This window comes from Apteryx mantelli, chromosome 1, assembly GCF_036417845.1.
Source record: "Apteryx mantelli isolate bAptMan1 chromosome 1, bAptMan1.hap1, whole genome shotgun sequence".
Classification (NCBI taxonomy): Eukaryota; Metazoa; Chordata; class Aves; order Apterygiformes; family Apterygidae; genus Apteryx; species Apteryx mantelli.
The window spans coordinates 27,976,140-28,001,538 of NC_089978.1; the positions used below are offsets into that span (position 1 = coordinate 27,976,140).

General features: G+C 34.6%; 1 protein-coding gene across 1 annotated transcript in view; it reads left to right on the forward strand.

Annotated features, from left to right (window-relative positions):
- NBEA (neurobeachin) overlaps positions 1 to 25,399 on the forward strand; it is a 539,268-nt gene that overhangs the window by 261,478 nt on the left and 252,391 nt on the right. Inside the window, exon 35 of the mRNA XM_067291201.1 lies at positions 12,707 to 12,768. Coding sequence (XP_067147302.1) covers positions 12,707 to 12,768 — 62 coding nt within the window. The remainder of the gene's footprint in view (positions 1 to 12,706; positions 12,769 to 25,399) is intronic.

Consider the following 25,399-nt stretch of genomic DNA (forward strand, 5'->3'; position numbering starts at 1 on the left):
TTAGACATGATGCTTTATTTTCAGAAAGTTTAAAAAACATTCATTATCACTAACACTACATTGAACAATTTAATATTGTTACAGGCTTTGAGTATTTGCACATTTGCTCTGTGAGGATGCTCTTTGCTTATCATTTCCATTTTTTAGTTTATGGATTTCTGCAAGTGATGGAATTTGTAGGGTTTTTTTTTTTTTTCACTGTGGAGAAAACAATAAATAATTTTTAAACAGAACAAGAAATCCCTTGAAATCCTCCAATGGATTTTAAATACTGCTGCTGGTTGAAGTCCAACCTGCACCAGGTATAATCCCTTCATAAATAGAAAACAATTGCTTAATTCAAACTGCTGCTTAGAGGCTGTTGGAATTTGATACGTCAGTTGCGAGAAATTCTCTATCTGTGACTAGCTCTTAAAGTCTTACTGAAAGGTTTCCCAGTATGCTTGTGTTTCTTCAAGCACTTTGGGACTGAAAGTGTTTGTTACTAAAGAACATTGGTGAGTCAGATATATAGAGAGACAGAAAACAACAGCAATTTTCTGGAAATCTGGATGGTAGGAGCAATGGAATGATGAAAGATTAAGTGGATATTCAAATCTGCCTATTTTATTTCCACGTATTCCCGCAGAGTCAAGGTTTGAAGCTTTACAACCTCCATACTGTTTTTCAGAATATGCTACTAGTACCAAGACAAATCCCAATATTTGCATTTGGAGGAGGAACTGAAGAACAAGTACCAGAACAAAAATCTCTGCTGTCTATCCACAGCAAAATCTTCAAACTATAATAACCCACACACAAGTTACTGAACATTTTTCTTTCATATAATATTCATTTATGAACCTTTAAGGGGATGTCCTGTAAATACCAGAAAGTGGAGAGGATACACATACATCTGATTTTGGAGATTTAACTCTTGAGTTACTAAAGTTTTTGTGCACAAAAGTATGTTCTGAGCAGATGTTTAACACAGCAGGAAACATTATAGATCAGAGATCCAGATAGCAACTAGAAAATGCATAGCATCTGGCACCTTCTTGAAAGTGAACCTGCCAATAATTAATTACACGTATGAGCCACTCTATCCCTGTCTAATGAATTGGACACTTACTAAGATATATTAGACTATGTAACAGAGGTTAACTGCTCATGCCCTCTCCTTTGTCTTTGGCTTGTGTGGTCCCAGTGTAACTTAAGGGTAGAAATGGTTGTTGGCACTCAGATTTTATGCCCCATCATTGTTACATTAGTTAGTTATCAAGACATCTTTACAATTCAAAATGTAGTAAGTCCTCATTTTCTGTTTCTTACCAACAGAGAAAAAAATGACTGAAAATGTAAGATTAATTTTAAAATTTAGAATCAACTACATATATTGAGCAGAATATGTTAAGATGCAGCAGTAAAAAAATATATATACTCTTAGGAAAACAAATGCTGGTAGCTAAATAAAGGAGTAAGATTTGCTGAAAAGAAATTTTGAAAGCTATCCTTGAGAATAAAGAAGCCGCAAAATGCTTGAAATCATTAATTTAGTGTTAAAAGTGCTACTATAAAAAAATTATATCACTAGGAAACCAGCAATGCCAGTAGTTGTTCTTTAAAGCGCATGAAGAAGTGCACAGAATGTTGGAGCCTGTAGAGAATGAGAGGAGGAGCTGTTTGTGGTCCTCAGATCACACTTACCTTCAGCCATATTGGCACTTTCTCACATTTTTTTTTTCAAGCTAGTAGCTTGTATTCCAGTTTCAAGCAATTAAGGCCTAGAAAGGCCTTTTGGCCTTAAAACTCTAGTAGAATACCCTCCTTGACTTCATATTCTTTCTCCTTTGTCTTAATAACATCAAGGTCAGATGTCCCTCCTTCATACTTTTTGTTCTACCTGCAGTTTTCATGCAAAATCATTTTCTTTTCTCTCTTTTTTTTAGGTTTGCCTCATTCTTGAAAAAAAAATATCAAGAGAGCTATTTAATGTTGCTTCAAGCAAATAATTTTTAAAAGATTCTTGAGAAATTTCTTTACATATACAAGCACTACTGTAACATAGCCTGTAGGTGGACTCATCATATCAGACATACAGCAGTGCTGCATAGTAACATTGGACTAAGTTGTACAATTTTTTTTAGAGCAGCCACCTTTTTTCCCCTTATTATTTTCTCCTTTACTGTCCAGGTCCAAAGAAAAACGAGGTGGTATGCCAAAAAGGTATTCAGTATCTACAGGATGTTCATGCTGCGACTGAAGCTCCCCACAGGCAGAGGTTCTCCGGTTCTTATTCCACTTAATTCATCATTCAGAGCTCAGCAGGGGACTCTGCCTGATTTTGGACTTGAAACAGTTAGGATGGTATTTGCCCCACCCTTTGTCCTCGAAAGGCTTAAAAATGGAATCAGTCTACATTATTATCCCAGCAATGTTTTCCAGAGAACTGCCTAACTTTGATAAACTATAGGGTGCAAATAACATCTCTGTATCAGATTTTGCCCTGAAAGCTGTATTTCTCATAAGGCATAGTTTAATGATTCTTTTCTATCTAGCCTGATCTCTGCATCCAGGTTCTTTACAAAACTAATCTCATTAGGGCTGGTCACAGATTATCCTTCTATTTTCCTTAACTCTGTGTCTACTTGTCACCTGCTCTTATGACCCAGATTGAAACCTTTTAATTGGTGGCCAAGTTTAACAAAACTCCCTATACTTGTTCTGATGATTTAAGGCACATCTGCAGTTCATCCTTTTGGATATGGATGTGCTAGTTTCCATACCTTCAAGGCATAAACAAAGAATATTCTGCAAAAACTCCTGGATGAATTACCTTGAGAAGCTATTTCAATTGAGAGTTTTTATAAATAGGTATTTTTTAAGTTTCACTTTTGATAGAAAAAGGTGTTATGATAGCATAAATGTTAATGAACCATCAAGCTTGATTTATCTAGATGTTAACAAACTCCCTACAGATCTGGTATTATCTTTGCAAGGATCTGGTATTATCTTCACAAGGACTGAAAGGCACTTAAAAAGATGATGTTCTTTACTGTGTTCTGTCTATCTTTATGCTAACATTTACTTTAAAAAAAACCTGCTAAACTTAATATGTTGTCTTATATTATGTCTTATTTTTGTATGATGTTATGTGGAACTTTATGATCAAATCTTTTTATACTAATAGTGATGTCTTGCAGTGGGAAACCCTCACACTGAAAGAATTTGTCAGACCATAGAGACAGTTGTAGTATGTCAAATTAAGATGGTGAAGTGATGTCAAAGCAGGTCTAGGGAGAGCCCATAACAATGTTACTGTCAAGGAAATAAAGGAAACAGAAACACAAGAAATGCAAGTTATTTCAGAATATCTGTAACCGTGATACAGTTTTGTGTTTTGAGAGAGATTGTTTTAGAAGGATTACCATTTGTCGGTAGGGCTTAAGGATAAGATTGAGATCTGATGGCTGTCAACTAAGGTCAGCAAAATCCAGCATGGAAATGGAGCTTTTTTTCTCTGTTACCGAATTCTCAGATAGCAGTTATCACCTAAACAAAATACTAGTTCACCATAATTTGCTCAGCTAGATACAAAAGTTAGACCATGGAATCCCCTGGCTCAGGCTTATGCTACTCAGGAGATCAGATCTAGTTAAAATAATGATCCTCTTGGCCTTAGAAATTTAGGAAGTTGCATGAGTTCTTTATATTTTTGTTATACTTCCTATCTGCAGCTGTGCTGGTTCCCTCACTGATCTCTTAGTATGGCCACAAGGTTGCCAAAGAGAAGAAACACAAGGCAGGAGGGAGAACAGGTAAAGAGTAAGTGGTTGTACTGCTGTGCAGCCTATCCTTTTCTCCCGTTCCTTTTTTGTCATTCACCATACATGCACCATTTCAATTGTGTCCAGACATGATGATAATAATCCCCCTGATAATTGGAAAGAGTGTAACCGAAAGAATAGAAGGAAGTAGTAGAAAGAAGGAAAGAAAAGGCAAACCCTATTTTTAAAAGAAAAGAAGAGAAGCCAAAAAGAAAGAATGGTGAAGCAGAGAAAATATGGCATCAAATAGGAATGAGTTACAGGCTGAAGCTAAGACAAGAGCTGATAAATTTCAGGAGGAAAGTAAAATCCCCCACTTAAGAGAAAAGGGGGGGAAAAAAACTTAGAGCAATACATTTGAATTACATTCCTTTATTACATTTTCAAGGAAAGCATGGTATTCTTGAAACTGTAATTTTGTGTCTTATGTATTATCCACCTGGTCTAGGATGTCACTTTTGGTAGCTAGAAAAAGAACTGGAAGAAGTTCTCGAGATGAGGAGAAAGCATCATAAGTCTAGTAAAGGTAGAAAGTGTAAACAAATGCTAGCGTTAGTGTGCAGAATTAATGTTCTGATTTCTGCTTGTATACTTTGAAAATAATTCACTGTTGAAGAATTCTTTTCTGTAACTTACTTGAGGGGAGGAGAAGGAAGGAGAAAAAAGAGAAAGGAGGGATAGACATTTCTTCATTTAAATAAGAAAACTGTGAGACATTAATAGAACATAAAATTTCAGAATAGCTGATTTTCTTCAGATTTGTTCAATATATAGCAACTTCTTTGGTATCAGTTGTTTTTACTTATTAATTTTTGTTCACATTTGGTCACAAAATGGCAACTTGATCAGGAAAGGAATGGCATCTTGAGAGGCTGCTGCATGACAGAACTTGAAAAATCTTTTAACTTTTTTACATTTAAAATTAATTTTTAAATGGCTTTTTCCATTCATTTTTTCTCACTTCATCCCTTGAAACAGAATATCCAGGGTAACAGTTGTGGTAAAATTTTAGCCACAAGCTTGAGCGCACTGAAGAGTGATGTCATAAGAACAGAGGGGAAAAACAGGAGACCTTCAGGATCTTGTTTTCATTTACGCAGTGGACTGATGGGTGTTTGAAAACAATTTGGAATGGCCTCCACTCAGATTTCTTTTAGATAAGTAAGGATTTTCCAGAAATTCTGACTGAATGCAGTTTATTTTTTAGTTTCTTCCAAGCTTCCACCCCCCCAAAAGATTTACAAGCTACTCAAGTCTACCTGAAACTGAAGCAGACTTGAACAGAAAAACAATAGTTCAATTTTATAGACACTTTCAAGGTTTCATGTGTTTTAATTTGATCAGCTGCAGTGAAGTGTGATCAATGGTTTTGTTGTTTTGACCTGTTGTCTAGAAGAGGACTTTAGAGGAGATGGAAACACATTTGTTTTCTAAATTAAATTCTAATATATGCTGAGTACCATCTTGTTCCAAAAAATGTCTGCTGCACTTAAGAGGGAATTGGTATCTTATAGTTAGCTTTTATGTTTTATTCTTTCATATGAAAAGAATAATTTTGTGTCATTTATGTTAATTAGAGCCAGTTCTCAGTTGATACATGATAGATTTATATCAGTTTTAGATCTGGTCTGGTATATCAATTGGATAAATGTATTACTTCACTATGTCAAAACAGATATTTGAAAAGCATCCAAAGAGATACTATTTTTAAGAGAAGGGCAGAGAAAAAACAATTGCGGATATTGAGTAAATCAGAAAAGATTGCTGGCTGAGTGAAAAATAACCAAAGGTGCTAAATGATAAACAGAATCAGTTTTGAAAATCTTAGTGACACAATAAATGGAACAACGGTGGTGGGCTTTGTTTTGTAGATTAAGCGATTTCTTTCTCATTTGATGAATGAGAATTTGTTTGTGCATCCCATTAACACTAATGGAAAATTAACAAAAATTCCATATGTTGCGGTAAGACTAGGCTCTTCAGAGTAATGTGGCACCAACATCAGTTTTGTCAATATTACAGCTCATGGGATCATAATATAAAAGTCCATAATTTTAAAAAGTAGATTATGCACATTGAAATAAGTTCCATTTCTGTGGAAAACTCTCAAGAGTTTTTCCACTCTGTACTCTATCTGGACATTTTATAGTCCTCACTTCAATTCCTTTTAGTAACTAGAATGGTGAAAATGTATAGGTTGTCTTACTTTGAGAAAATAATTTATGAAATTGTTACATAGCATTACGATGCTTTTTATATGATCCTAGTATTAAGATCTCTTTTATTTTACAACTTCAACTAAAATGATCCAACAGTTTGAGCTGGGTTTGAAAAAAATTAAAATCTATTATTTATATTGACCTATTGGTGTTCATTTATGGTGTTCATCTTAAGATGCAAGTTCCAAGATTTCTGAAAATATTTTAAAGGTAATTTGTTTGATAACATGAATGAATACCTTTTCTAGACATGGGGTAGCCAATACAAACAATATTACGTGAGTTATGCAGTGTCTCGCACCATAACAAAAAAATATATCAGCAATATAACAGTCGACCAACTGCAAAAGCACTGAATCAAATTCACATTCATCTAGGTGAATGTTCTTCTGTCAATCTCTTGCTCTATAAAGGAGATCTACCCATATAAAGGATGGGCTGGAGTACTAACACAGCCATCTTTGTGGTCCCTAGAATTAGTTGTGTTATGTAGCAACCAAGGCTCTTAAAGAGAATTGTTAAATCCATAACCCTGACTATTGTTCTAATAAGTGATGTTCTTTGGAACAGCATCTCCTTTCCTCTAGTGTAAGTAAAGTTGTAACTATTTTGCATCTTGGCTGTGATTTCCATCTGCAGACTTTGTGCAGTTCCTGATTATTTGCCAACCTTTGCTTTTCATAAATTAAAAACACTGAAGTAATTTAAATGTCTACAAAATATGTGATATAAGTTTGATTCTAAAGCCAGTTTTGAGTGTAGTCTTGCAATACGTTATATTCTGCTTCATACACATCTTGCTTTGGGAGGAATAATCCTCTTTTGGAGGAATAATCTTCCTTCCTTCCCAGTTCTTGATATCTCCTTCCTTGAGAAGAATAGTCTATCAGATTTAGGGTTTCAGCAGTTTGCAGTCCTTGTAAGTCATTTGTAAGTATGCAGTGTTGTAAGTCATCTGAAAATGAAAAATAGTGTCCATTCCTTATTCCTTATTGCTAGCTGCTAAATTAGATCTTTTCCTTCTGGAAAACTGCTTGTTTCTCTCAGTTTAATGCAGTTTTGATACATCTTTATTCTTCTAGGAAAGGATCATCACCCCTGTTTTCTAGTAATCGTTTTGTTTGGGCTAAGAACATCTGTCATTTCAGTTAATAATTTTATGTATGTAGCACTTATTTCCAAACTTTCCATCATGGTCATTTTCCCTCCATAGTATCTCTTTTCAGATCTGTAGTGATCTCACCAGCAACTATAGTCGATGAAAACCATAAATTTGAATCCAGGTTTGGATTCTTACTTGCCATAAGATTTTGATGGTAAGAGAAAGACATTTTGCAAGAATTTAAAAACTTGAAGGAAAAAATGCCACTTGAAGGAAAAAAACAAAATATCACAATCATTTTTGTAGATCTAATGCTGTCAAACCCAAAACATGCTTCTGTTTTGTCACCAGAATGAACTGTCATTGAAACTTTGTTGTACCATTCCTGACAAATGTTGAATAGATATAATAGAAAGCTTGACATAAATATGGTGAGTGGTAATTACCTGTGGAAAATTTCTATTCTGTCTCTTGACACATGAGGCAGAAAAGATTATGGAAAGATACTTTGGTACTAGTTACCAGTAGTTACAATGAACCATTTAAAACAGTGCAGGTTTGTTTAAAGAACATGGAAGGCTATATCAGTAGGAAATGGAAAATAGCCCCTTTTATGAAAGTAAAAAAAGAGTATATAAGTAAAAAAGAGAATGTTAGCTTTTCCTGATTCTTTTTCATTAGTTTTAGGACATTATGGTCATTTCTAATTAAAGTTCATGCACTATTCATATCTTAATAAAATAATGCATCTAGCAGCATGTCTTTATTTTGCTATAAGCATTTTTTTCCATACAAAACTCCTGTCATTTTATGACATGTCACAGGGGAGTAGTAAAGGTCAAGTTTTCTTTGTGAACCAGGTTAAATTGAGTAAACTTTCTCAAGCTTTTTGTTTAGCCATACCTGAGACTTCCAGTTAAGCAGAAGCTATAACTGAGTGAAAGATTTTTGCAGGCTGTAAACTATAGTTAATTGCATCTTTTTTTTCTAACTTCAACAGAGGGTATAAAACATTTAATGTTTGCTTTTGCTAATATTACAATTGATTCCAGTTCCAATAAGGGTTTAAGTTAACACAAAGTAAAATCATTGAAAGAAAATGCAGGCAAACCTTGATAAAGACCAGATGAAATTGTAGTGGTATTCAGTTAGACTCATACACACATTGTATTAATAATAATAAAAAGAAGTTCAAAACCATGATCTTATTTCATAAGGATTTTTTAAAAATTGATTTTATCAGCCTACATTTTATTTCTTCAAAATAGAAATTCACATTGACTGACTAGTTCAGCATGGTGACTTTGAGGTTTTGAACCTGTGATTTCATTAATGCTACAGGCATGACTAAAATAGTAAATTTGAAATTAATCTTTTTTTAGACATTAATAAGTCATAGTGAAAAGAAATAATTAGCATATCTTTGAGGCAACAGAAGAACACTGAAAAAGAAGTCATGTAAACCAGAACATTTAAAGATAATTGCCAGGCATGCATCATTTATTCCGGATTAGCTAAGGTCACGCACTTGATGCTCCCATTTTTTGCATCCATATATGTGGTCATTGTTGACATCAAATTGCTGCATTTTGATGGCTATATTTAATGGACTGAGAATAGACCATGAAGAAAAGTACTAAGACCAGCAAATATAAAGAGCACGTACTCTATCCAGTTAAACAGTGACCTTTTTAACCTTGCTGTATGCAGGAAATATCCACTTGTATTTTAGTAATTACATTAGCTTCCTTAATGGCATTTGATACAGATGGTATAGGAAGAACATATCTGCAGCTGAAGAATGCAGGCAACAATTTTAGTTTGAATTGCAAATACTTCTATCACTGAAATTAAGTTGGGGAAAAGAGAACTCGAAATAGATTTGTGTGCTAGCCTCAATTAGAGAAGCCATTATTTTTCAAAGCTTGTTATCATTGTTTTTTCTTATTATATTAAAATTAATAAAATTTTGCACACTAAGAACTTCTACGAAATTCTGTGAAAATACGAAGAGGGAGAATAAGTGCAGTTATCAGTGCAGTTGGGGCTTAAGAAGTTGATTGTATTCTGATTTGTGCTACAAATTCTATTTCTGATTTTGTGAAAATACCTCAACCAATTTTGTGCCTTCTCTTTTGTCTGTAAAATGGGAACAAAATATTTTCTTCCTCCTCCTTTTTTCTGCTAGAATATATGCAGTCCAAAGAAGGAAGTTATTTTAGTGTCTGTGCCAAGCCTAAAGCAGTGGGGCTCTTAACATGGGTTGGACTTCTTAAAATAGAGGATCACGCATATTTAAAAGCTAAAGATTATTAAAATGATCTTATGTCTGACCTATGCGTGATAAGTCCAATAGGACAGGTATGATAATTCTTCCTTAACTTATTTCTACAGCTTTTGATTATGTGGGATCTTCATAAGCCAGAGATTGCATCCTGACAGTTTTTCCTAATAGGCACAAGTGAATCTGTCCTCTATGAGTTTTGGTCTGTTTTTATCTGTTTAGACTGCACTGTATCTTGTGACAGTAAGCTCTGAAGATTCATTGTGTATTGTGTATCAGAAAAAAATCTTTCTTCTCTTTATTTTAAATCTTTGCCTGCTTAATTATGAATAGGCAAAGATGGGAAGAAGCACAAGGGACATAAAACCAGAACTCTTGGCAGCTGGAAAGGAGGAAATGGAGCATAGGATGGAGGACCCACATACGAGTCCCTCGTATGATTTGAGTGGATGGAGTCCCTGAAGTGCAAGTGGGAGGCTGATAAGCAGGAAGCTTATAACGTGAAATGGTGGCGCTGCTATGAATGTTTCCTTTTGCTTCAAGTAAAACAGAATGCAGAAATGTATGATATGAATACTTAAAGGAAAAAAAAGTGGTGAATAGAGTACACTATACACAGTGGTGTTTCTGTTTCCTTCTGACTACCCGTCAAGCAATTTGTGTTTCCTCATTTTGTGTTATGACTGCTGCTATCTTTGCTTATTTATAACTACAGACCTGCACGCTTTATTTCTGCTTTAGGCTGAGCTCTCTGCAAAGGGTAGGAATTCCTTGCATCCATCTTTGTCTCCGTGAGCTACTTTTATGAGGCCTTCCTAGCTCCCTCTCTATTTTCACATGTGAAAACTGTTGCATTTTGGGGTTGTTTATTTGTTTCTTTTTGACCTGAAGACCAGCCTCTTACAACGTCAAATTTCAAAAGCGGTTGGTGATGAGAGACGTTAATGGCTACCATCAATGGGTTATTTGATCAGCAGGCATCTAAGAAGCTGGTTACAACTAATGGGTGTGCTGGTGTGCTAACCAGATGTCAGTTCCATATCCTTCTCTTTCTTTTCTGAATTTCACCAAAATCAGTTTGATTCTCCCTTTTCATGCTAGAATGTTCCATCCAAGCTTGCCAGTGATTAGATGGGATATGCAAAAAGTTATCAAGTGATGTAGAGACAAACAGAGAAAAGCCATCAATTTTAGGTCAAAGGATTGTTCTACTCAAGTTGTAATATAAGCAGGCTTTTAAAAAGTTTGGTATAGTGTATAAACCATCTTATTATCATAAACAGAAAATTTTGCACTAAGGTAGTTATAAGTTCCTTCAAACAGAGAGTATGGTTTTATTGTGTGTACAGCATTTCTGTCAATAAGACCAGATCATCATTGTTACCTAGGTGATACCAGTGAGTACTTATCCTTTTTGTTTGCCATTTTAGACACGTCCATTTTGTTCCATGCTCCAAACTTCTTCCACATTGTCTGAAACTATGCATGTGCAATTATTACTACCAAGTGTCTTTGAGTGTTAAGAACTTTTAATTCAATGAGTAAAGCCAGGAAATACACATTATGTGCATTTCTTTAGAGTGTACATTTTGCATCCAATTTTCTATTCTTCTTGGAAACATGTTAAAGATGCAGAGAAATTGCTGCTGATGCGTAAGACTTCTTATGTAATTTAATTGGTTTGTCTTTATTTTTCATAACTGTGTATGATGCTTACTCTGGAGACATTTGGTTTTTTGGTATATAAATAGAAAGTAAAGATATTTGCAAATTTAGAAGACTGTAGCATGGGAATATGTTTCTAAGAGCTTTGTTTTGCCTAAATCATGCTTTAAAGACCTACAATCTCATTTTGAAAAAGGTGTGTGACAGAAAAGGTGTTTTGTTTTGTTTTGTTTTTTAGTTTTACAGAATGTGAGGAGGATTCATAATAGCGCAGAGAACATTCTATGGTAAAATATTTCATATATTCATGCTACCTGCATTGGCTTAACTGTAGAGTTTGGTCTTCTGTTTAGGTTTTCTTTGTCAGCTTTCAAACAGTTGAGGTAGCCTGCAGGTTGATAAGTATCCCATTAATCTTTTTGATCCTCTAGCACTTGAGCATGAGAATAGCTGATCAATTACAGCAATTGTCTCCCTAAATGAGCTTTTCACATCTGCCTCTTATTTCATTAGTTAACTGTCTGCTCATATATCTGATAGAATGGAATCCTAGAGGCTTCTTACAGCTTGTTCTGTGTTACTGTACAATAAGGATGGGGTTGTTAGCAAAATGGGCACAAAAGGGTATTTATCCACTACCCGCAATAAATATACATGCTATTGTGTAGGAGTGCTTTTGTCTCTAATCACTGTTTGTTGAAACCTACTTAAAGCACATCAGTTTGCTTTTCAGCCTCCTGCTTAGTCCTTAGTTGTAAGCTTTATAGTTGTGTATTTATCATTTTTATAACACAACCAAAATGTTTCTATGCCCTAAACCATCATATCAATGTGTTGCCTACACGATTTTTGAAAACAGAATCTTCCATATTTAAAGCTAATGATAGAAATATAATTTCCTCCTTGTCTCTTTAGAATGCATCTTTTATATGCGTAGATATGATATCCTTCTCTCAGAAAGTAAATTTGCATTTCCAAAGCTGTAAACAAGTATTAACAGTAGTGGTAATGTTATTATGATTATTCAAGTTAAGTACAAAATGGTGAGCAATGATTACATTGTTTAATTCAAGGTTTGTTTTAAGAAACACAAACTACAAACTATAGATTACAAATTATAATAGAAAACATTTCACACAACTGCCTCTTTCATTAATGCTCAAACTTTCAATTACAAGAAAATCAATTACCAGAAGAAAATGTAAATAATTTCTAAACAAAGGCCTCATTCACTATCTGTTAATATCTGATTAGGTTATTCTAAAGAATTTACAGCATTTCATTTCCAAAGATTGTCCTTTTATTTGGCATTTATGAAATTGCTTTGGGCAACATTGGTATTTGGGGGGGGGGTGCTAAAAAGTGAACAGAGCTAAATGCCAAAAAGACTTAAAAAACATTCTGGCCTGCCTCTGGTGCAGATTATTCCAGGTGATTCTTTGATGCTTCCTGAACATTTAGGTGTGTTTGAATCTGAAGTGCTCAGGATATTTGTGCTTGAAACTTGTTTCAGTGAGTTTGCGTGATGGAAAGTATACAGTACAGAGATTTTATGGAATTTCAAAACCATGGAGGTATAATAACTAAATATCAGCCATCTTTTAAATTCACTTTTGACTGTTTATTGCAGGTCTGGTTTGTATGAAGTCGAGTACTTCAGTGGTTGAACTTGTTATGCTGCTTTGTTCACAGGTAAGACATTCTCTGGTTTTAACTGTATTAGTTTCTTTGCATAATGATAAGTTACTGTCAACCTAAGAATTGAGTATTGCTTGTTTCATTCTTCCATTTCAGTATAGGAAAATACAAATTCATCTCTTCCAATATAAGGTGTATTTTTTTCATATACTGTATAGTATCTCTATATCCATAGGGTGTACAAAGGATATATGCATTTATTTTTTGAAGTGTATGAAAAATGTATGTTATTCACTTTTTCTGTGTATGAACTCTTTTTCAAGTCAGTTCTTATTTAGAATATATGAATAGGATGTTGTTTTCATAATTTTATGTTAAAATTGGTCTTTGAATTTGTAACTTTTAAACACCTTACTTTGTGGTGATTTTATTACTTGTGTTATACATGGCACAAATTATTGCATGTTTTATATAGGAGTATAGGAACATGATTTCAATAGCCCTCAAGAACTCGCAGATACAGAATATTTCTATCTTAAAAATGTTTTAGTTATAATTTTTTAGCATACCAGTAGTTATTTTGTGAAAAATCAGAAACAATTAAGATTTTGTATTGATATCACAATTAAAATAATCAAAACTAAAACACTTTATAGTGTTTTGATTGTTTACATCTTAATTTTAATTTCATTTCTTTTTAAAAAAGTGTTTTTAGCTAATTTCATATATTTATAGCCTTTCACCTTAAACTGCCAGTAATAAGTTATCAACAGACATTTTAGAATTTTGCTCATTTTATATAAGGCAAATAATTGCCTAACAGTTACAGATAACTTCACAATTTTTTACACTTCTCTAAAGACTTATTAACAGTATATCACTTACCAAGTTCCTCACAGATTTAAAATAGCAGTTAAACTCATACCAGGTTAGTATATAAAATGCCCAGGTTTATTGTTACATTATTACCAAGAAAAAATACTTTATAGTTTCTGTGACCATTCACTGTGAACATTGAAAATATGCACCAAAAATGTACTAAAGCCCAACGAGTTTCTAGGGGGGGTTCCAACTTACCTGCTGTTTGCCAGTCCATAGGTTGCATTTCTTCAAGCTTGTGTCATAAGGAAATCATTAGATCTTGTTTTCCTTTTTTTTCCTTCCTTTTTTTTTCTCTTTAGCCAAGATGGATATTGGTTAGGGAAAAGTAAAAGAAAAATACATCCCTGGCAGGAATCCTCAGTGGGGTTTGAACTTCAAACCTTCTCCTGCAGGGCATTTGAAAAATTTGTTACCTAATGGGCGAGTCCTGGGTTCCAGGAAAATTCCAAAAGAAGGCTTTTAAGCCTTATGGTCATGTCATGAAATTTGTTTTTTTTTTTAATAACAGCTTTTGAAATCTTTACTGTAGGGGAGGAATAACTTACAGTCCTTTCGTTCTTAGCCTTTGGTTTTACTGCAGTTCTCAGGGATAAAGTGGAATGTAGCATTAGGGTCTAGTGTCTTTGATGGCCTCATCATCTAATCATAGGTTTAACATTACTCATTTGCTGGCTCCAGGAATTCCTGCCATTAAGGGCCCTAGAGATGAAACTTTGCCTCAAATATTGATTGAAAGGAAGAGAGAGAAATTTAAGCTCTTTCTGCAATGCTTTTTTTTTAAGACATCCCAGTAAAGCTATGTAACAAATGTAGATAAATCAATTTGTATTTTTATGACTCTTATGCAAGTTATTTATTGTTTCAAAATAGCCAAGTATTTTGAAAATAAGCTTCATTTTATACCTAAAATAATGTGAAAAGCTTAATCATTTTGAAATTTTGAACATTTATTCAGATTCTCTAATGTTTGTGTGGGAGAGAGCTCTTTTCCATCTACTCAATTACTTGGGAAAACTGCAATTTAAAATTTTTATACCCCATCTGATGTTTTACGTTTATTTCCTTATCTTCTAAATATGGAAAAATTTGTACCCTGCTGCCTCTTTATTACCAAGTACTTAAGAAGCTAATGCTATAACATTGTTGGTGGAATGATACTGAGTGTTTCTATAGGAAATGGTCAATAGAGGGCTGTAGTGGTGCAAATTGCCTTCTTCTCCCCTCTTTACCAGCTGTAAACAAGTTGCTTTTGTAAATTGTATCTGCACAGGATATTGTATTTCATCCTATAGGTGCACCAAGCAATCAGGTCTGCAGTTCCATTCATCTGCATGAAAAATTTAGTTAAATCGTCTATTTCAATTTTTAAAACTAAATGTCAAAAGAAAACACTAGGTAAATGCTACAAAAATACTAATAGGACATGATTTATAACATAGCTACAAGAAAAGAGAATGGCAGACAGGCAAACGCCATAATCCAGTATATAACTAACAAAACCGGGAATTAGGAGATTAGGAGTTAGTGTCCTCAGGAAAGGAGATTAGCTCATTGGTATATAAAAACGGACAGGGCTTACCTGATCTTCTCCATAAGATGAGTTGAGTACTGCAGAATGGAAAGACTATGTATACTGTGTTTTTTTAGTAAACCTAATGTAACTGGGGCTTTTCTTCCTGACATGGGTAAATCCTTCATATTCAAATTGAATGACATTCTACAGGTTATGTGGGGAAGTTTGAAATGTGTGTCATTCAAAAGATAGATGACGGTATTAAAAACCTTTGAAAAGTACAATTTTGTGTGCACAGAACAGAGTAACTTTAGACATTGAAAAGGAAAGGGAAATGCAAAGTTTGTTTTCCTTTCATTTGCTACAGCAAATTAGATGCTTTTATGCTCTTTATGTTGGAAATTCCATGTTAACGACTACAGATTAGCAAGGATGTCAGAATTTTTTTTCTTATCTGAGCTCCTGAATAAACTCAACATTGCCAGCGGCTCACGTCCAAGGTATGGTCTAAATTTACATGAAATATCACATTACAAATGTCTGAAGGTACATGTCATGGATAATTCAGTTCATATGGGCAGCCTTTTAGACTCTGAGGGATATGCAATCAAGTCTTTCCCCCCAAAGGAATTTGGAGTTTCTGTGAAAAATACATTTTAAGTTTTAAAGGAACTCCTGTAAGGATAGTGCATCATTTGTGGGCTTGAAGAAGAAAAAAAGTTCTACTCTGTATTTTCAGACCATCTCTCATACCATAACTTGCTTCCCCCCAACCTTTTTTTGTTTTTCCTAGTATCACCCATTTCATTAGACTAAAAATGAGATTAATTTGAGGGCTTCATTTTCTATTTCCTGTATAAACTAAAAGCATACATTCCTGAACTTGAAATATGTTTTTTCCATGAAATTTATAGTAAACATGGAATGGTTTTCACTTTCCATAAAGCAGGCATTTTCATTTGGATTTAGTCTATTTTAACATAAAATGGATGAAGATGTGTTATGTTTGACAAGATCTGTGCTTGATTAGCTAGTCTTTGTTCCTTCAGCCTGGTTGTGCATGTCACAGCTGTGTTGCTGTTTTGTGCGGCAGATTTCTTAAATAAACCATACAATTAGAAAAAAATACATTAATTTTTGCAGGGCAGTTCCTTTTCAAAAGCAAATTTAGTTTTCAGTAAACTTTTTCTTAATTTTTTTCCCCAAACACTACAATAATTTATAATTACTTCCAGATCTTCTGCAAATTTTCCCTTTGGAGATACAGCTTCTGCAGAAACAGAGTGATGTTATCCCAAAGGAGTCTTGTCATATACCACCTTTATTTTTCTGTATCTTATCTATTAGCAGGGAGAAATGCTTGATCAAGAAGTTTGATCAAGATCATAATTCAGGAGTCTCCAAAGGAAATATCAAAACTAGAATGAAAATAATCTGCTCCTGAATCAGTGTATTGAGGAAAAGTATTTCTTTTGGATGCTATCCATTGTAAATAGGCATTTACAAAAAAATTATTTTGGAAGTGAGGAAAAGGAATATTGCATGTAACCAAGAACATGTTTTATTTAAGACTGGCAATTAAAACCTGTTAGGAGATTCTCAAATAAATGATAATGCTCAAATGATCCTTCTTATAATTAAGCTATAAGTAGCTTCTGTAAATATTTTTATTTTCATGAAATTATTTTTATGAAAAGTTATGGAAGTGTCTTAGAAAACAAACTATACTAAGACTATATCCATAACTTTACATAATTGCATAACTAATACATAATTGTTGGATAAAGTGGGCATTAGCTAAAGCATTTCAAACTTTGGTTAACAGTGTTAGCTTCACAAATGAGTCATATCTGTTCAAATTGTCTTTTCTTTTAACCTGGAAATTTAGAAACTGCTTGGGTTGAATCCAGTCTCTCCGTCCATATCGCAAGCAGCCGTGCAGTACATACTTAGTCAAAAAGGATCTGTAAAAGATCTAGTCCCTTGCAGCACAGTCCAGAAAACACTCTGCAGCAGTTTGACACATGTAAAACTTAGTAGTTATGTACTTCTATACTGTTTGCCGTCACAACTATAAAATGCCAAAATGAGAGGAAGATGGGAAATGAGTACATCGCCAGTTGTCCTAAGTGAATATGGCAAGAAAAATTTTGAAACAGTATCAAGAAATTAATCCCATTCCAATGAAAATGAAAACCTGATGTCCCGTGCCAGTCAGAGTTGGAAGGAAATTCTCACTGAGCAAATCTGTTGATCACTTTAGCTCTGAGAACATACACAAGACCCACCAACCAAGCATTGGAGAGATTTCAATACTAAAAGCACTAGTATGTTTAAATGTGCATCCCACATCAAGGTATGGTGTATCACTTGGGTTTCAAAGGCTGGCAGCTGCCCAACACAGAAACCAAGCAAAAAAAAATCCCTTCCTGGTCCCTACTGCTCACCAGCAGAAGCTGCGAAACATGGCATTCATATGATAGAAACACAGTGCATGCTTTTTGTTACTAAACAAATTATATTCAAGGGTCTCTAGACAAGCTTTAGCAGGAGTTCTCCAGCTCTGCTCTACAGTGCCTTCTTATCAAGCACCATCCTAACAGGTGTCTTATCAGGTTCCATCTTAAGACAGTTAAGCTTTCTTTCTGTACTACGCACACGCATGCATACATACCCTATGACTGTTTCAGGGATGCATTTTTCCAGCATGACTTCACAAAGTCACCTCTGTACCAGTGCTGGCATTCAACTGACCCCTCATAAGCCTCTTTAACTCACAAACACAACTGAAAACTGTACAGACTTTTTTTTCGTGGTTTAGTGAGTTAAGCTAGCATAGGCCCAAGTCCAAAAACCATCAGAACTATTCAAAGGGAAGGGTTCATGGTTGCAGAGAAAAGAGAGAAAACACTGTTCATGTTTTCATGGCAGCAAGCTGTAAATTCAGATCTTTGCTTCTAATGGAATCATATTTTTGATTTCAGTTTCAATATTCAGCTCATACTTATCTCTGATCAAACTGACACTGGCAGAGGTAGCATGCCCTCTCTCTGCTTAGCTGCATATTCCTCCTCATTCCCTTTCACCAATACATGCAGTGGTGGAAATAGTCACATCAGTTTACAGATCCAAATGAAAAGTAATCCCATAAAAACAGTAATTTTCAACTGATTGTACTTCTAGAGTAGCCGTGAAAGCAATAACTCATAGCAAGTGGCAGGTAGGATAGCCGGAGCTGTAGAAGAGAAGGATTGCCCTGTGGCAATATCAGAGTCTTAGATCAGATTAAACTGATCATGAAACCATGCTCTTAGGCTTTTCTTTTTTTTTTTTTTTTTTTTTTTTTTTACTGAGCAGGTGTGTGGAACCATGCCCTAGGGGAACCTCTTATTGTGGTTTAGCTTAAGTTAATTACAAGGAGGTTTAAGATAAACATAAACTAATATCCACCTGTTTACTCTGGATGAAGTAAATCTGTTGTTTAAAAATGAAGTTAAGTGTAAACGTTTCAACTTCCATCATACGCAAGCTCTAATAAGATTACAAGAAGAAAGGATGTAGGAAACTTGCCCTTTTCTGGCTCCATCAGTGCCAACTGAAGAGGTCACTACCTTAGTTACTTGTCATTCCTTTTCCTTTGGAAATTACTGTACTCCCCCCCTCCCCCATTCTGTCATCAGGGTATCTCCTGAGATTTTCCCTAACATATTTCAGCCAAAATTAACTGAGTTAATTTGAATGCTTGAAATAAGATGTACCTAAGTGAGTGAGCTACTAGTTCAGAGGAGGTAGCAGTCACTCATAGAGGATTGCATTGTCAGCTGGCACAGCCACAGCCAGAAAAACACATATCTATTCACCCAAAGACTTCAGTCCTTTAAATATTTGAGCATATGATTCATTTCATCATATAATATACATAAATTAAATATAAATGATTTTATTCAATTTTAAGCATATGCTTAGGTGTTTGCAGGATTGATCCCTAAGTATATAATGAAAAGAAACATGGTAGTCATTAATTTCTTTAAATAAATATCAAGAAAAAAAAGAGAAGTTTTGACATTTGATGGGAAAAATAAGTTAAAACCCCCGAAAAACCCACAGATTTTTGTACATGGGGCAAAGTTCTAGAAAGGTACATGAAAACAGTCTGTCACCTAGCTCCAAACTGGGATTTGTAATTTTGCTTTTTATCAGTCTAAGATTAGACTTAACTCAATAAGTCTTGTGACTCAATAAGTCAAGTCTTTTTAGCTGAAACTGGCACTGTCTCTAATATTGTCAAATATTCTGTAATATTTATATTTGGACTATATAATGGTCCAGACAGAGAGACAAACCATTTCTTCTGTCCTTATCCATTACCAAATATGGCACAACATAAACATCTGCTTTACTTATGTGCTGGTGTTTATTTTGGGCTGCTCATAATCCACAACATGGCCTCTACATAAATATATTGATATACACACTAAGTGCAATTACCAAAACCAGAAGTGAATTCTAACTAATACAACAAAAATAGACTATCTTTAGGCCTACAGGGGAAGTAGAAAACTCTTTTTCCTTTAAATTTTCTTGTTCTGGGAGTTGAGTGATTTCTTCTCAGTGTTTCTCACTTGCTTTCTAGAATTCTGAAAGTTTTCCAAAAGGTCATCATTTTGCATTGTCTTCTTAAATTAAAGGGGTGTCAGAGAGTTTCCTTGCATTAATTTCTCGTCCATGTGTGGAATGTCTTCTAGCCCAATCTCAGTCTTCATCTCTTCTCCATCTGCTTCTGATAATATAACTTTCAAATGGAAACCATCAGTGTATTCTTTTCTACTTGTTGGGCAATTTTATTTTCTTGATTATTCTGAGAGATGTCTTTCCAGATCCCTCTCCACTCAGAAAGGTACACCTGTGCTTTGCCTTTAGTAATAAGCAGATTCTCTTCACTCTCCAGTATCTTATTTTTATATCTGGGTCATCATGGAACATCTGATGCTTTCACTGGCGAGTCCTTGTCAAAGACTATTTACAGTTATTACAATTAGTGAGATGCTGATCTGAACCTCCTCTAAATTTGTGCTAAAACAGGCCAGATCAGAACACTGTAGGAATTACCTCCCCCATATCCTAATATGTCAAGGTATCTTCCCCTGACTTCTCTATGAAGTTGCCTACAATTTAGGAAGGTCTTAGCCCAGATACCAAAACACTTAGAAAGCCAGGAGTCAGCTGGTATTTTGTGAAGGACTGAGAGAGGATGCAAGAGCTCATTAATATACAATAGTTCATTGTTTTTCATTGTTCATATCACGGAGACAATGTAAACAGTAGTTTTCAGAACATCAAAAAGTGTTCACTGTACTGGTGTGTTTTGGAAAACTTCAGATCTGTATGCACCCCTAACATCAAAAAGGTCAAATATTAACTGCACTGGCTTTTAGCATAATTATCCATATGTAGCACCACAGGTTGTTAATGATAATTTTAAACCTCTTAATAACTACTTTTCCTGTCATGAAGTAAACTGGAGAAGTTATGGAGATGTACCAGAATTTCTACAAAGCAGTTAAGGTTAATATTCTATCGCCAAAATAAATTTGCCCTTTTCTCTAGTGTTCTGGATAATGTAAATGTTTTTGCAATTTGGGTATTTTTTTCTCTTTTTGTTTAAATACCAATGAAGTGTTCCTCTGAGCACATTTGACTTCATTTTGGAGAAAAATTGGGTAATTATTGCAGATGATCTGAAGGGCAATGGTTTTATGTGTTTCCAAGAAAGAAAAAGGTTAATGCATTACTCCAAGTCAGGAAAGCACAGAAAAAAAGGAGACTTTCACCGTGTGAAACTGAAATCTAAATACCTTTCTTATACCTTTGCTGCCTTTTTTAAGGCATGTTCACATAAATTGTGTTGTGAAAGTTTCACATTCTTTTTCTGTTCTGTGATTTGGCCAGAAGCCCAGTGGATTCCAGTACTTGAGATTTGCCTTGCAGGAGGATGTTGTCAGACATTCTGCAACTTCCTTATTATGGGAAATAGTCATTTCTAAAAAAGAATGACCTATCATAGAATCCTAAAACTGACCTCAAATTCACTTGAAAGAGTAGACCAAAAATACATTTCATTTCTAATCTATCGGCAGGGTATATGTGAGTGTGTGTGTGTTGCAGAGGGGAAGGCAATAACATTGGAATGCTTAGATCTGATTCTTCATTCCAAACAGTAATGGAAGGCTTTAAGACTCCAATTCCTTTACTCAGTTCTTCTAGGAATGGAAAGAACAGTCCTATTAACCTTAAAATTGTACAATCTACTTAAAATTTTATAAGTCTGTATCTTCAACTCAATTAAATTTTCTGCTCATACCTATTCTAATGATTTTTTTTTGCAATAAAGAAAAATTTCTTTGGTCTCATAACATTTCCTTTGAATCTTTCCACTTAACCAAAGTAAAGCAAGTTATTGGTGATTTTAGGAGGCAACTTCACAACGTAGAATTCAAACGCAAGGTAAAATACAGGCATGTTGTGAATTGTAAAGACATATATGTAAAGAAGTTTCCTCTCCCTTATCCCAGTGAAAGGTTGCATATATATAGCTCCATACAAGACTTTTCTCCAGACATTTCAAGGATCCAGAAACAAGAGAATCAATGTCATAGAATTGCATCTGTGTCAAGAAAATATGCTTAAAATACAGTAATTGAAGAACCGAAGTATTAACTGAGTTCTTAATATCTAAGGCTAGAAAATTCAATATAGATTCAGTAAGACAAAAAGAAGAAAAAAAATACTCGGTAAGTGTAAGACATGGAGAAGAGAAAGTTCCGGAGAAGCTAAAAGTGATTGAGATTGTAACTCTTGTAGTGGAAGGAGAGTTGTAGGGTATAGGGTGACCATGAATCTGTCTCCTCACTAACTGCAGTTTGTTGAAAAACTTATAAATTGTGAAGCAATTTTAGACTTCCTTATAGAAATTGAAAAGGGTGAGAGCTCTCATGCAGACTATGAAAACCCTAAGGATAACTATTCTTTTTTGTATAAAGATATTTCATGTCAAATTAGTTATGTAGTTTTAAATAGTATCACAAGATTTTATTAAAAAGTTTTTCTTGCTGATCACCGTGAATATAGATCCAAAAAGGGATTGTAAGCAAAGGTTCATTTGGAAGGAAATACCATATAAACCGAAAAAAGGTTCTTAGGTTGCCAGGCTTAGTTGTTCGGGGTTTTTTTGGTCTTTCACTGTTATTTTTTGTCTATGCAATTTTTCTGGTATCAGTTTAACATGCTACACAAATCAGGAACACTAAATTTGCAAATATTGTCAGGCCTTTATTTTATTGTAATAGGGACTGGAGAATCTTAAAGAAATAAGCTAGGAAAATACAATCGTATAGAAAGCAGACATTGTAAGAATATCAGCAAATAATAAAATACAAATCATGGATTGAAAAAATAAAACTAAGTTTGAAGTAATATCTGTACTGAGTTATAGTTCATTATTTAGGAGTTTTAGCCTTTTACTGTCATCCCAGTTTTATTCATCTCCTCTCCTCCTCTGCATGGGCAGTTTCATAACTGGATTCACTCTGAACTTTCTGTCAGGGAATCTGTACTGGTGCTTTCTGGATGCAGTGGTGCTTTTCAAGCAACAATATCAGAAGAGAGGAGGAGGCCAAGTTAGGTCTGATTTTTTTTTTTTGCCAGAATCCTAATCATTTTCTGTGTGTTGTCTATAGAAATTTGCATAACAAAATATTTCTAACACACCCATACTGAACAGTAATGTAATTCAATCTCTAAAGTTATAATGGTTAGTTATTGTGAACAAAGGCAATTTTTGGATTTTTTTTCAACAGTGGTAAAATTAAAAATGAAATTTAATATCATCTTCCTGATTTTAGTACAAAGAAGTAGTAAATGTTGTTGTTCTTCAACACTTAGGTTTTTAGACAGTTTTCAAAAGTGTCTCTATCCCTAAGTCTTCTGTACCCTGCTTGTGATCAAGAGGAATTCCTTATTCCTTGCGCTTTTGGCAGTAATGGCCATGACCATCCCCACTGCCCTATGAAGTGGGAGCATTTTCCTAAGGGAAGAAAGGACAATGTACTGCTGTAGAAAAAATTTCCTGGTACAGGCTTTTGGCAAAATCTTCCATTACTTCTGTGTGTAATTGGCATGAGCAATTTTGGTGCACAGCAGAGTCTCCCAGCTCTTGTTTTAAGACTCAGACGATGCATAATACACCAAAACCGCCTGGGATGTAGTGTAGTTATTCAAGCAGTTAGCTGCTAATAACTAAATGTCCACACTATGATTCTACAAATTTTCCAAGCACCCATCACTGCATCTGTTACTTTCGGTGCATATCCTTGAGTTTCTTGCATCTTGAGGGCCGGACAGACTTTTTATGGAAACTAACATATTATAATCCAATTGCTTCAGATTCTGTGAGCACATAGCTGCCAGTCTTAACCCAGTTCTTAAAATTCATGCAGTGATCTGAATTTGGATTGCAAAGGCAATTTTAATGATAGCATTTCCAATCCCTCTAAGTATTTCGCTTTTTAAAATAGTATAGTGTTTGGCTCTTCTAAAAACAAACAGGAAAAAAGAAAACCGGGTGTCTCTTCACAGGTTTAGTTTGCATCTCAGGATCATGAGTCTGTTGTATTAAATTCTGCCTAACATTGAGAAGAAAATGTAGTAGTAATAATTATTATCTTATTTGTGGATCAGCAATGAGAGGTGGGATTTATAGTGAGTTCTTTGTGAAGCAAGGTGTGAATGAGGAGTCCTGGCTTCTTTGTGGTTCTTCATTTTTATTTTTTCCACTAGTTTTTGATAGATAGCAGACAGGTGGAGTTTCACACACCTTTATCGTGAAGAACTAATCTGGCTAAATTGGTGAGATTTTCCACCTATGGAGACATAGGGAGAGATTCATTAGCTTCTGCATCTGATGCTATTTGAGGCTGAGATATGACACCTAAAATCCAGTTAGCCATTTTGGATGTCCTGAAGTGTCTGAGACATTGGCATGAGGCAGAAAGATCTGATAAAAGACTTGCAGGAATCCCTTGATCTCCTCCAGACACAGGTAGATAGGATAACTGAACGTACTTAAAATGGCACTACACAGCTATGTTTAGGCAACTGAATCCTTTCCTTCTTAGTCTATCAGAGTGACTCTATGTTATACCAAAGAGACTGAATTGCTTCCAGTTAGGCTTGCCTCAGTTGCTGGATTTGGAAAAGAACAAAATCAACACCACTTAACAACGGATCTGACGTAATGATTTTCTAGCGCACAAGTTAGTGGCATGAGTGCAGATACTCCATCTTCCCTAATCAAGATTTCTGCTGAGAAATGGGTTAAGAATATGCTCATTATTTGGGTATTTTAGCAGTTTACCTCTCATAAATCCTATCATGAGTACAAGAATATGGTTATTTCTTCCAAAGACGTGTGACTTGGCCAAATCTCCAAATTTCTATGGGATCAGCAAGAAGAACCTTGCTGGTTACTTAGTAGTTTTCACAAGCATTCTTTGAGAAAACTTTCTAACCCTGTGCAAAGCAATTTTACTGCTTGAGTCAGGAAACAAGCTTTGGGAATTTCTGCCTGAATTTTTAGGCCTGGAAAAAGGAAATGTAAAACAGAATAGTTCTGTAACTGTAACTCTCTCTACCCATTTTTGCTTATGGTCTGAAGTCTTAGACTAGGAAATTTCTTTCTGAAATGTAATCTAGCTAATGTGTCTTGATTTCTTCTCAGTAATCAAAAGGAAGTGTTTATTACACTTAAAGAAAAGTTGTAAGGAATTATCCCAAAAGAAAGTTACCTTTACTTGCTAGAGAGATGTCCTGACCTTTTTTATCTCAACTGTCAAAAATCTGTTTGTGGGATAGAGATGGTAGGTTGTATGGCAAAAAGCTGTTAATTATAGATTGAGAATTTTCTCTTTAATCCAGTGGTGTATGATATAAAAAGTTGTTATCATTTAATATCTATTAAATGGTTTAAGTCAGTTTCAAAAGTTGACCTTGGAAATCCATATTAATATTAAAAGAATTTAAAAGTCTCAGTTTGTTATTAGCTACTATTTTTGTTTTCACTCAAAATGGGGAAAAAAAAAGAATGAACTCAAGGATGGATGGATGGTACACAGATTGCCTGCTTATATCCTTAAATGTAAACAGTGTAACAGTGGAGTAAAGTGATGAAGAAACTGATACCACTGTACTTTGTTGCACCTCATATACTCATTAAGCAGCTGTACGAATTGGAGA